Raw genomic sequence first — 12592 nt, 5'->3', positions numbered from 1 at the left:
TACTACCCACTTTCCATTATGTCCCAATGTTTTCTGCAATATGTTTCAGCCGTTATTACCCATTTTCCATTATGTCCCTACATTTTCTGCAATATGTTTCAGCCGTTATTACCCATTTTCCATTATGTCCCTACATTTTCTGCAATATGTTTCAGCCATTATTACCCATTTTCCAACTGGTCCCAATGATTTCTGCAATATGTTTCAGCCGTTATTACCCATTTTCCAACCGGTCCCATCGATTTCTGCAATATGTTTCAGCCGTTATTACCCATTTTCCATTATGTCCCAACGTTTTCTGCAATATGTTTCAGCCATTATTACCCATTTTCCAACCGGTCCCAACGATTTCTGCAATATGTTTCAGCCGTTATTACCCATTTTCCATTATGTCCCAACGTTTTCTGCAATATGTTTCAGCCATTATTACCCACTTTCCATTATGTCCCAACGTTTTCTGCAATATGTTTCAGCCGTTATTACCCATTTTCCATCATGTCCCAACATTTTCTGGAATATGTTTCAGCCGTTATTACCCATTTTCCATCATGTCCCAACATTTTCTGCAATATGTTTCAGCCGTTATTACCCATTTTCCATCATGTCCCAACATTTTCTGCAATATGTTTCAGCCGTTATTACCCATTTTCCATTATGTCCCAACGTTTTCTGCAATATGTTTCAGCCATTATTACCCATTTTCTATCATGTCCCAACATTTTCTGCAATATGTTTCAGCCGTTATTACCCATTTTCCAACCGGTCCCAACGATTTCTGCAATATGGTTCAGCCATTATTACCCATTTTCCATTATGTTCCAACATTTCTGCAATATGTTTCAGCCGTTATTACCCATTTTCCAACCGGTCCCAATGATTTCTGCAATATGTTTCAGCCGTTATTACCCATTTTCCATTATGTCCCAACATTTCTGCAATATGTTTCAGCCGTTATTACCCATTTTCCAACCGGTCCCAATGATTTCTGCAATATGTTTCAGCCGTTATTACCCATTTTCCATTATGTCCCAACATTTCTGCAATATGTTTCAGCCGTTATTACCCATTTTCCAACTGGTCCCAATGATTTCTGCAATATGTTTCAGCCGTTACTACCCACTTTCCATTATGTCCCAATGTTTTCTGCAATATGTTTCAGCCGTTATTACCCATTTTCCATTATGTCCCTACATTTTCTGCAATATGTTTCAGCCATTATTACCCATTTTCCAACCGGTCCCAACGATTTCTGCAATATGTTTCAGCCATTATTACCCATTTTCCATCATGTTCCAACATTTTCTGCAATATGTTTCAGTCGTTATTACCCATTTTCCATTATGTCCCAACGTTTGCTGCAATATGTTTCAGCCATTATTACCCATTTTCCAACCAGTCCCAACGATTTCTGCAATATGTTTTAGTCGTTATTACCCATTTTCCATTATGTCCCAACGATTTCTGCAATATGTTTCAGCCATTATTACCCATTTTCCATCATGTCCCAACATTTTCTGCAATATGTTTCAGTCGTTATTACCCATTTTCCATTATGTCCCAACATTTTCTGCAATATGTTTCTGCCGTTATTACACATTTTCCAACCGGTCCCAGTGATTTCTGCAATATGTTTAAGCCGTTATTACCCATTTTCCATTATGTCCCAACGTTTTCTGCAATATGTTCCAGCCATTATTACCCATTTTCCAACCGGTCCCAATGATTTCTGCAATATGTATCAGGCGTTATTACCCATTTTCCAAACGGTCCCAACGATTTCTGCAATATGTTTCAGCCATTATGACCCATTTTCCAACTGGTCCCAACGATTTCTGCAATATGTTTCAGCTGTTATTACCCATTTTCCAACCAGTTCCAACGATTTCTGCAATATCTTTCAGCCGTTCTGACCCATTTTCCATCAGCCATTTCTTGCACATGTCTCTTCGTGCGCTGTCTCTGGTTCAGGAGAGTTTTGACACCAGGCACGAGCTGCATGTTCTCCATTTCTTGGACATGTCTCTGTGTGTGTTGTCTCTGTCTGTGGTTCAGGAGTGTCTTGACACCAGGTATGAGCTGCATGTTGTCCATTTCTTGGACATGGCTGTGTGTGTCCTGTCGTCTGTGGTTCAGGAGTGCCTTGAAACCAGGCACAAGTTGCATGTTGTCCATTTCTTGGATGTCTCTGTGTGTGCTGTCTCTGTCTCTGGTTCAGGAATGTCTTGAAACCAGGCACGAGCTACATGTTGTACATTTCTTGGACATGTCTGTGTGTGTGCTGTCTCTGTCTGCGGTTCAGGAGTGTCTTGAAACCAGGCATGAGCTGCATGTTGTTTATTTCTTGGACATGTCTCTATGTGTGCTGTCTCTGTCTCTGGTTCAGGAGTGTCTTGAAACCAGACACAAGCTGCATGTTGTCCATTTCTTGGACATGTCTCCATGTGTGCTGTCTCTGTCTGTGGTTGAGGAGTATCTTGAAATCAGGCACGAGCTGCATGTTGTTCATTTCTTGGACATGTAACTGTGTGTGCTGTGTCTGGTTCAGGAGTGTCTTGACACTGGGCATGAGCTGCATGTTGTCCATTTCTTGAACATGTCAGTGTGTGTGCTGTCTCTGTCTGTGTTTCAGGAGTGTCTTGACACCAAGCATGAGCTGCATGTTGTCCATTTCTTGGACATGTCTCTGCGTGTGCTGTCTGTGTCTCTGGTTCAGGAGTGTCTTGAAACCAGACATGAGCTGCATGTTGTCCATTTCTTGGACACGTCTCTGCGTGTGCTGTCTCTGTCTCTGGTTCAGGAGTGTCTTGAAACCAGACATGAGCTGCATGTTGTCCATTTCTCGGATGTCTCTGTGTGTGCTGTCTCTGTCTCTGGTACAAGAGTGTCTTTAAACCAGGCACCAGCTGCATGTTGTCCATGTCTTGGACATGTCTCTATGTCCACTGTCTCTGGTTCAGGAGAGTTTTGCCCCCGTCACCGCCACCGCTCGCTCCTCCCTCTGGGGCCGTGGGCGGGGCGGTGCGGTTCTGGGACCCCCCCCTCTTGGTGGGCCCTGCCGGTACCCTGCGTGCTTCCCTCGGGTGTGGGGTTACTTCCTGTGCCTCCGTTGGGGGGGTGGTGTCGGGGGTGCGCTCCGGCACTGTCGGGCCGCTCTCTTGTTGGTCCGTCATGCTGCCCCAGTGGCTCTGGTGGTCCTGGCCCCGATGCCCTTCCGCTTTCCTTTTTCGCCTGGTTCCTCCTGGGACCCTACGTCCTGCCCTGCATCCTGGGCCCTTTTCCGCCGTTGCTTGCAGTCGGCCGTATGGCTTCCAACGCGCCGGAGTGGCCATGTTTTATGGTAGGATTCTGTACTTTTATTTTGGCCCAACACACCGGCCACAGTAGTGATCGGATATACAGCTGTGATCTGGGTCTCTGTGTGTGGCTGGTCACGTGTCCATGGCCGACACCACAATTTGGTTTTGGGTGATCTCAAGGGGATCAAGACTCTGGTGTCCTAGATTAGGGAATCATTGCTCACTAACTAGATAACAGACTGTCACTGTCACTGCTTGTTCATGTGTGGTGGTTTGTTCTGGCATGTTTTATGTTGGGGCACCGTCTCCTCGGTGTCTCACTATTGTTCATAAATGGTTCTGCCAGTGTGGCAGTTACCATTACTATATATGCAGACAGGGGAAAAAAGGAGAGTTTTGACACCAGACACGAGCTGCATGTTGTCCATTTCTTGGACATGTCTCTGTGTGTGCTGTCTCTGTCTGTGGTTCAGGAGTGTCTTGAAACCAGGCACGGGTTGCATGTTGTCCATTTCTTGTATGTCTCTGTCTCTGGTTCAGGAGTGTCTTGACACCAGGCTTGAGCTGTATTTTGTCCATTTCTTGAACATGTCTCTGTGTGTGCTGTCTCTTGAAGCCCCATCTCCAGCCTCAGTCCACTGCTGGTGTAGTTCTCCCAGGTTCTTGTGTTAGAGTCGTCCCTGTTGCTTGTGCATCTTTTCCGTCCACACTTTACCAGTCAACTCTCTGTGACTGTGCTTTGATCTGGTGCTCTGGACAGCCGGTATTTTCAAGCAAGGACCTTCTGTGGTTGACCGTCAACGAGTGTCTTCTGGACAGCTTTCCAGTCAGCAGTCTTCCTCATGATGGTGGTTTGCACTGAACCAGACTGAGAGAGTTGTGGTGTTTATACCACAGAAGTAGTCGGTTACTCAAACTTGACATCAGATATTCTGAAATATGTTTGTTTGTTTTAACTGTAGACTGATTAATTAAGGCATGTGGTTCTTAAGTGTCATCAAATCTCGGGTCACATCCAGCACACGTCTACTCACTCACGCATCTTCAACTACTTACTCCAGTGACGGTGGCTGGAGCCTCTCCAGAAATCACAGGGCGTGAGGTGGCTTCAACCTGGACAGGACGTCAGTCTGTCACAGGGACAAACACAGTCACACCTACGGACACACCTACACACCCAGTCCACCTAAGCTGCATGTTTTTGGATGTGGGAGGAAGACACGTGGAGAACACACAAACTCCACACAGGAAGGACACCAGCACACATCTGAAACATCACAAATCAATGTGTGCACACACACACAGTGGGGAAAGTAAGTATTTGACCCCCTGTCAGTTTTGCAGGTTTTCCCACCTGCAAAGAATGTAGAGGTCTGTAATTTTTATTGTAGGTACACTTCAACTGTGAGAGACAGAATCTAAAAAATAAAAAAATCCAGAAAATCACATTGTATGATTTTTAAAGTAGACCTGCATTGAAATAAATGTGGTCAGATCTCACAAAGAAATAGCTGATGTGTATTTATAAGACCCTTATGAATGCAGTAAAGTAAATCTATAAGCCCAAATTTGTAATTCAGTGGAGAAATCTTCATTTAAAAATGACAAATTTGCAGCTAAAATTTGGCCCTCAGCGAAAACTGTTTGTACATCCAGGTCATTGCAGTGACGTCCAGCAGAAGACGGAGCACTCCCGCCTTCAGTCCGATCCCGCATTGAAATTGATTTTATCTGTTAGTAATGTTACTGTTATACACGTCCTGGTTTCAGTATCCAAAAGTAAGCTGCAATGAATGTGAGATACAGCTCTGCATGCTCAGATCAGAGGCGACAACTACAGCGGGCGCTGTTCTTCCCCGACGCCTCGCTCTCTGCCTCCACTGTGCTTACTAAGTCTGCGGGCTCGGTAACCGCCGAAGCGGGCCACTCACACCGCCCCCGTGTCTGCTGTGCAGCCAGCACCACGTCCCTGTCTACTGAATGGAGGTGCAGCCAACTTGGCAAAAGTCCAGAGACTACGCTCTCTGTTTTGATGTGGAGCGGCCGGTGACACCTGTAGCTGCAAGGACAGACTTTCCGCAGTGCCGCACGTCTCAGTAATTGGAGCCACAGAGCTCCGTGGCCGCTGAGCGAGGTTTATATCTTTTTAATGACTTGAATTCTTTGTGGGTCCCGCCTCCGTACCCCGCGACGGTAACACCGGAGGCGAAAGACAGTAGATTTTCAATGCGACACCACTCAATCAAACGGGCGTATGAAAAAGTCCCCAAAAATAATTTTCATGCACGAATAAAAGAAATGTGTACTCACCAAACGTGCCGCAAGACAATATGAAGTTTTAAAAAAAGTAGATCCTTCCATATAAGACAAGAAAAAGGTGCAGATGCAAACTGACGTAAATCCACAAATTACAGTTGGCAAGCGCAGTGCATGCTGGGAGAGGGTCTTCTCTCTGACGTCTCGGCAGCGTCCCGGATGTGATGACAGTTTTGCGGAGGGCTAAATTTTAGCTGTAAATTTGTCATTTTTAAATTAAGATTTCTCAGTTGAATGACAGATCTGGACTTGCAGATTTACTTTACTACATTCAGAAGGATCTTATGTGTAAATATGTCATTTTTTGGTCCAAAGATCTGACTGCATTTATTTCAATGCAGGTCTACTTTAAATAATTTATTTGTATGTTACTGCTGCAAATAAGTATTTGAACACCTACCAACCAGCAAGAATTCTGTCTCACACAGACCTGTTAATTTTTCTTTAAGAAGCCCTCTTATTCTGCACTCTTTACCTGTATTAATTGCACCTGTTTGAACTTGTTACCTGTATAAAAGACACCTGTTCACACACTCAATCAATCACACTCCAACCTGTCCACCATAGCCAAGACCAAAGAGCTGTCTAAGGACACCAGGGACAAAACTGTAGACCTGCACAAGGCTGGGATGGACTACAGGACAACAGGCAAGCAGCTTGGTAGAAGACAACAGCTGTTATGATGATTTATTAGAAAGTGGAAGAAACACAAGATGACTGTCAATCTCCCTCGGTCTGGGATTCCATGCAAGATCTCACTTTGTGGGGTAAGGATGATTCTGAGAAAGCTCAGAACTACACAGGAGGACCTGGTCAATGACCTGAAGAGAGCTGGGACCACAGTCACAAAGATTACATTAGTACAGTGATTCTCAACCGGGGTGCCGCGGCACCCTAGGGTGCCGTGATTGATAGTCAGGGATGCTGTGGGCAATTATCAAACATCACCATTAATCGGGTGTATGTGCTGTAATAGTGTGGCAGATGATGTGTGTGTGTGTGTGTGTGTGTGTGTGTGTGTGTGTGTGTGTGTGTGTGTGTGTGTGTGTGTGTGTGTGTGTGTGTGTGTGTGCGTGCGTGCGCGGAGTCAACAGGCTGCAGACTGCGAGGGAGGGGGTGCATGAGGGAGATTCCTGAATGCAGGCGCGACACGTTACAGTCTGAGAACCATCAGTGCGCAGCGAGCGCGGAGCAGAGAGAGGATTTTAACCCGAGTGAACATGTTAACAAAACAAAACGTGAAGCTTACTTCTCTCTGAACTTTCTCTAAAGGTGTGATTCTGCCGTTACCGTCCTGTTCACACCATGTGCGCATCGTATGCTGAATTTATGAGATCATGAGATGAAATAAACGGTCAAATATCTTTAAAAACATATTTCAAAAATGAGAATATATGAATGAACTGAGCCACACACAAAAAAAGCAATGTTCAGATGCACAGATCACAAAAAGCAGGTGAGAACTCTGAACTTTAACAGCTGTTATTTTCCAAAGGTATTTATTTGTTCAATCTTGAGCTTAATGTAGTGTTTAAGCACAAAACGTGACTGATGAGGAGAAACAATTTCAGAAATGCAACAGAAACAACCACAAATCAGAAAAAGTTGGGACTATAAAATGAAAATAAAAATAAAAATGTTGCACCATTCCCACTTTCTCCGCTCACAGAAGCCAAGCGTTCTTCCAGAGTTGTGTAATTATACTACAATAGTAGAATATAAAGATGGGAAAAAGAAAAAAAAAATAGACAATATATTCGTCAATCGCAATTATTTGTCTGACAATTAATCGTCTCCAGGAATTCCTAATCGTGACAGCCCTAGACACATGATGACTAAAGCGTGAATCTCAGCTGCTCACGGAGCATGGCTCCTCTGGGGAAGGAGAAACCGCATTGGCTGTGGAGGTGTGCGGGGAAGGCGGCCTGACCTCCGTTGATGTCACCGTGGTCAGACTTGGGCCTTCTTGCTCACAACTGGGCTCGCTGAAGGCAGCCTCTGTGCTCCGTGAATATTAGAGTGGCAGATTATTGTGAATAAAAGTGTCGACATGTCTAAAAAAAACACTTGAGTTCAGAGCGCAAAATGCTTGAGGATTTTCGAAATGCAGTGTTTTCTGTATCGATTTTCTATTGCGATAATTGGGTTTTGCGCAAAACCAGAGGTAATAGAATTATATTATTTTGGTTGGTGGTGTGCCGCAGGGTTTTCTAAATATAAAAAGGGTGCCGCGGCTCAAAAAAGGTTGAAAATCACTGCATTAGTAACACATGATGCTGTCATGTTTTAAAATCCTGCAGGGCAGCAAGGTCCCGCTGCTCAAGCCAGCACATGTCCAGGCCCGTTTGAAGTTCACCAGTGACCATCTGGATGATCCAGAGGAGGCATGGGAGAAGGTCATGTGGTCAGATGACACCAGAATAGAGCTTTTTGGAATCAACTTCACTTATCATGTTTAGAGGATGAGAACAACCCCAAGAAAACCATCCCAACCATGAAGCATGGGGGTGGAAACATACTCTGGGGGTGCTCTTCTGCAAAGGGGACAGGACAACTGCACTGTATTGAAGGGAGGATGGATGGGGTCATGTATTGCGACATTTTGTCAAACAACCTCCTTCCCTCAGTAAGAGCATTGAAGATGGGTCATGGCTGGGTCTTCCAGCATGACAATGACCCCAAACACACAGCCAGGGCAACTAAGGAGGGGCTCTGTAAGAAGCATTCCAAGGTCCTGGAGCGGCCTGGCCAGTCTCCAGACCTGAACTCGATAGAAAATCTGATACTCCAAACCTGAAAGATCTGGAGAAGATCTGTACGGAAGAGTGGACCAAAATTCCTGCTGCAGTGTGCTAACTTGGTCAAGAACTACAGGAAACATCTGATCTCTGGAACTGCGAACAAATGTTTCTGTACCAAATATTAAGGTCTGTTTTTCTTAGGGGGTCAAATACTTATTTCATGCAATAAAATGAAAATTAATCATTTCATAATCATACAATGTGATTTATTGCATTTTTTTTTAGATTCTGTCTGATTCTGAAGTGTACCTATGATAAAAATTACAGGCGCCTACATCTTTGTAGATGGGAAAACCTGCAAAACTGACAGGGGTCAAATACTTATTTCCCCACTTTGTGTGTGTGTGTGTGTGTGTGTGTGTGTGTGTGTGTGTGTGTGTGGTTTTCATCACATGATGGGGACAAAAATCTGTTTACAGAGTCACATCATGGGGACCTCTGACCTCATGGGGACAAAAAATCACGTCCCCATGAGGTAAACCATTTTAAATGAATGCAGAGCTATTCTAATGTTGCCTGTCTGATTTTTGGAACTGGCCCAAAAAACGTTTATTCGTGGGTGGGTGTGTGTGTGAAGTGTGCACAAGAGCTCCCCCTGGGTTTTCTGACTGGTAATGCACTTGTCACTCTGCACACACACACATATTCCATATATGGTGTGTCCCACCCACTGTGTGTGTGTCCTCTGTGCTATGTGGTGTGCTGTCTTCTATATCTGTGCTGCCTTCTGTACTACAGGTATTTCTTTCGCAGTGGAAATATTCAGACCAGTGCAGATAAATTCTATGACACCACAGTGGAAGTGCGCCCCAGCAGCAGGAGTGAGGTAGGTGTGTGTGTGTGTGTGTGTGTGTGTGTGTGTGTGTGTGTGTGTGTGTGTGTGTGTGTGTGTGTGTGTGTGTGTGTGTGTGTCTTCAATATCTTCAACTCACACAATGTGAGGATAGTCCAGGAAGAACAAAAATACAATTGACCCACTAAGGTTGAGGGGGTTCTGGGGGGTGAGGATCAAAAGGTAAAAGGTCAACTCACACAGTTACATCATCAGTGATGAAACAAAACACAAGGGGGCAGTAGAGAACATACTTCTACAAACAAAGGTGACTAGAACATATGATCATATCATCGCCGAGTGGAAAAAACAAATACGAGAGTGATAACAATAAAGACACAAACACAGAGACCAACAGACCAAAGAACAAAATCAAACCACAGGGGAAGATGATTAAAGCAGGAAAGTAACACCAGCTGAAGAACCAAAATCATATTTGAAGGAGGAGGAGGCAAAGACCAAAGAGGAGTAACCAAGAAGGAGACGCAGGACTGAGACAGGAAAGGGTTAACAAACAGGAGACATCCCTCAAACATCCATCCAGACAGCCAGGTGGAACACACACACGCAGAACACACACAGGGAGTGTCTGGTGCAACAGGAGGACAAAAGCAGATTAGCAGGTGAGGACACGGGGACAGACAACCAACAAGACCAACAACAGGAGCATTAAACTCAAACATGCACAGAACTGGGGAGGAGCATAAGGGAAAAACATGAATACAACCTAAAAACCACAACAGGGACACTTTTTAGCTTTTTTTGTTTGGTTTTTGGTTCATTTTTGTGCCAGCTTGGACTGTCTTTCTCCCAGCCGCAGACAGACTCCGTCAGCAAGAGGTGGGAGTCAGTCACCATCAAGTCACTCTGAAGTCATGAATCAGCAAGTCTCAAGTCATAATGAGCACCAAGTGTTTGACAGCTGACTTGACACTTGACTTGGAACTTGCAGATTGATGACTTGAGAATGACTTGACAGTGACTTCATTCCACCTCTGCTGTCAGTTATCACAGTCTACAACAACAAACTACAGGTTTAAGTGTCATCACATACAGGTTTCATGAATCTCTCATTGTGGCCAAATGACCAGGACTTTTGCACTTGACATCTTTCGATAAAGTCTGGAACAGAGGACTTCTGCACAAAGGAGCTAGTTATGGCATCTCAGGGAATGTCCTTGTTGCCATCAAGTCTTTCCTTACTTCTAGATCCTCTAAGGTTGTGGTGAATGGTCAGACCTCTGAGCCTCACAGCATTAATACAGGTGTTCCACAGGGTTCTCTGCTTGGACCTACCCTTTTCCTGATATTCATAAATGACCTTCCTGATCATCTCATTAGATTGTTTGTCAATATCTGTGCTAATGATACAGTACTTTATGGCTGAACTTCCAAAAGCCACAATGATCAGTCTTTGGCTGGTGAGCTCTCATCTGACTTAGAAGAGATTTAAGTGGAACATGACCTTCAACACCTTGAAAACCAAGTTACTGTCTCTTCACCACAATCGATCAGATCCATCCTTCTCTTCTGTTCATATGAAGGGTTCTATTCTCCCCGAAGCTTCCTGCTAGGCCTTACATTTTCCCTGGATCTTAAGTGGAACTTGCATATTTTTGACTTTTAAAATGTGTTAAATGAATAAATAAATGAATGATTTATTCAGCACACAAATTCAGCACACAAAACTCCTTATCAAAAAAGAAAAGATTCTACAGTAGCACATGTGACCAAAAGGGTGTAGGCAGAAGCAAAAGCTTATATACACCCACCCCTTTTACCATATATACAACCCCTGGCAAAAATGATGGAATCACCGGCCTCGGAGGATGTTCATTCAGTTGTTTAATTTTGTAGAAAAAAAGCAGATCACAGACATGACACAAAACTAAAGTCATTTCAAATGGCAACTTTCTGGCTTTAAGAAACACTATAAGAAATCAGGAAAAATAATTGTGGCAGTCAGTAACGGTTACTTTTTTAGACCAAGCAGAGGGAAAAAAAATATGGACTCACTCAATTCTGAGGAATAAATTATGGAATCACCCTGTAAATTTTCATCCCCAAAACTAACACCTGCATCAAATCAGATCTGCTCATTAGTCTGCATCTAAAAAGGAGTGATCACACTTTGGAGAGCTGTTGCACCAAGTGGACTGACATGAATCATGGCTCCAACACGAGAGATGTCAATTGAAACAAAGGAGAGGATTATCAAACTCTTAAAAGAGGGTAAATCATTACGCAATGTTGCAAAAGATGTTGGTTGTTCACAGTCAGCTGTGTCTAAACTCTGGACCAAATACAAACAACATGGGAAGGTTGTTAAAGGCAAACATACTGGTAGACCAAGGAAGACATGAAAGTGTCAAGACAGAAAACTTAAAGCAATATGTCTCAAAAATCGAAAATGCACAACAAAACAAATGAGGAACCAATAGGAGGAAACTGGAGTCAACGTCTGTGACCGAACTGTAAGAAACCGCCTAAAGGAAATGGGATTTACATACAGAAAAGCTAAACGAAAGCCATCATTAACACCTAAACAGAAAAAAACAAGGTTACAATGGGCTAAGGAAAAGCAATCGTGGACTGTGGATGACTGGATGAAAGTCATATTCAGTGATGAATCTTGAATCTGCATTGGGCAAGGTGATGATGCTGGAACTTTAGTTTGGTGCCGTTCCAATGAGATTTATAAAGATGACTGCCTGAAGAGAACATGTAAGTTTCCACAGTCATTAATGATATGGGGCTGCATGTCAGGTAAAGGCACTGGGGAGATGGCTGTCATTACATCATCAATAAATGCACAAGTTTACATTGATATTTTGGACACTTTTCTGATCCCATCAATTGAAAGGATGTTTGGGGATGATGAAATCATTTTTCAAGATGATAATGCATCTTGCCATAGAGCAGAAACTGTGAAAACATTCCTTGCAAAAAGACACATAGGGTCAATGTCATGGCCTGCAAATAGTCCGGATCTTAATCCAATTGAAAATCTTTGGTGGAAGTTGAAGAAAATGGTCCATGACAAGGCTCCAACCTGCAAAGCTGATCTGGCAACAGCAATCAGAGAAAGTTGGAGCCAGATTGATGAAGAGTACTGTTTGTCACTCATTAAGTCCATGCCTCAGAGACTGCAAGCTGTTATAAAAGCCAGAGGTGGTGCAACAAAATACTAGTGATGTGTTGGAGCGTTCTTTTGTTTTTCATGATTCCACAATTTTTTCCTCAGAATTGAGTGATTCCATATTTTTTTCCCTCTGCTTGGTCTAAAAAAGTAACCGTTACTGACTGCCACAATTTTTTTCCTAATTTCTTATAGTGTTTCTTAAAGC

The 12592-nt window shown here is 43.6% G+C and overlaps 1 protein-coding gene across 1 annotated transcript in view; it reads left to right on the top strand.

Annotated features, from left to right (window-relative positions):
* The window catches only part of LOC117519736 (alpha-1,3-mannosyl-glycoprotein 4-beta-N-acetylglucosaminyltransferase B-like), a 152910-nt gene that overhangs the window by 127168 nt on the left and 13150 nt on the right, over positions 1-12592 (top strand). The window contains exon 6 of the mRNA XM_034180983.1: positions 9152-9239. Coding sequence (XP_034036874.1) covers positions 9152-9239 — 88 coding nt within the window. The remainder of the gene's footprint in view (positions 1-9151; positions 9240-12592) is intronic.

This window comes from Thalassophryne amazonica, chromosome 11 (assembly GCF_902500255.1).
Source record: "Thalassophryne amazonica chromosome 11, fThaAma1.1, whole genome shotgun sequence".
Classification (NCBI taxonomy): Eukaryota; Metazoa; Chordata; class Actinopteri; order Batrachoidiformes; family Batrachoididae; genus Thalassophryne; species Thalassophryne amazonica.
Note: the sequence above shows the minus strand (reverse complement) of the source record. Positions and strands in the feature narration are given on the sequence as shown.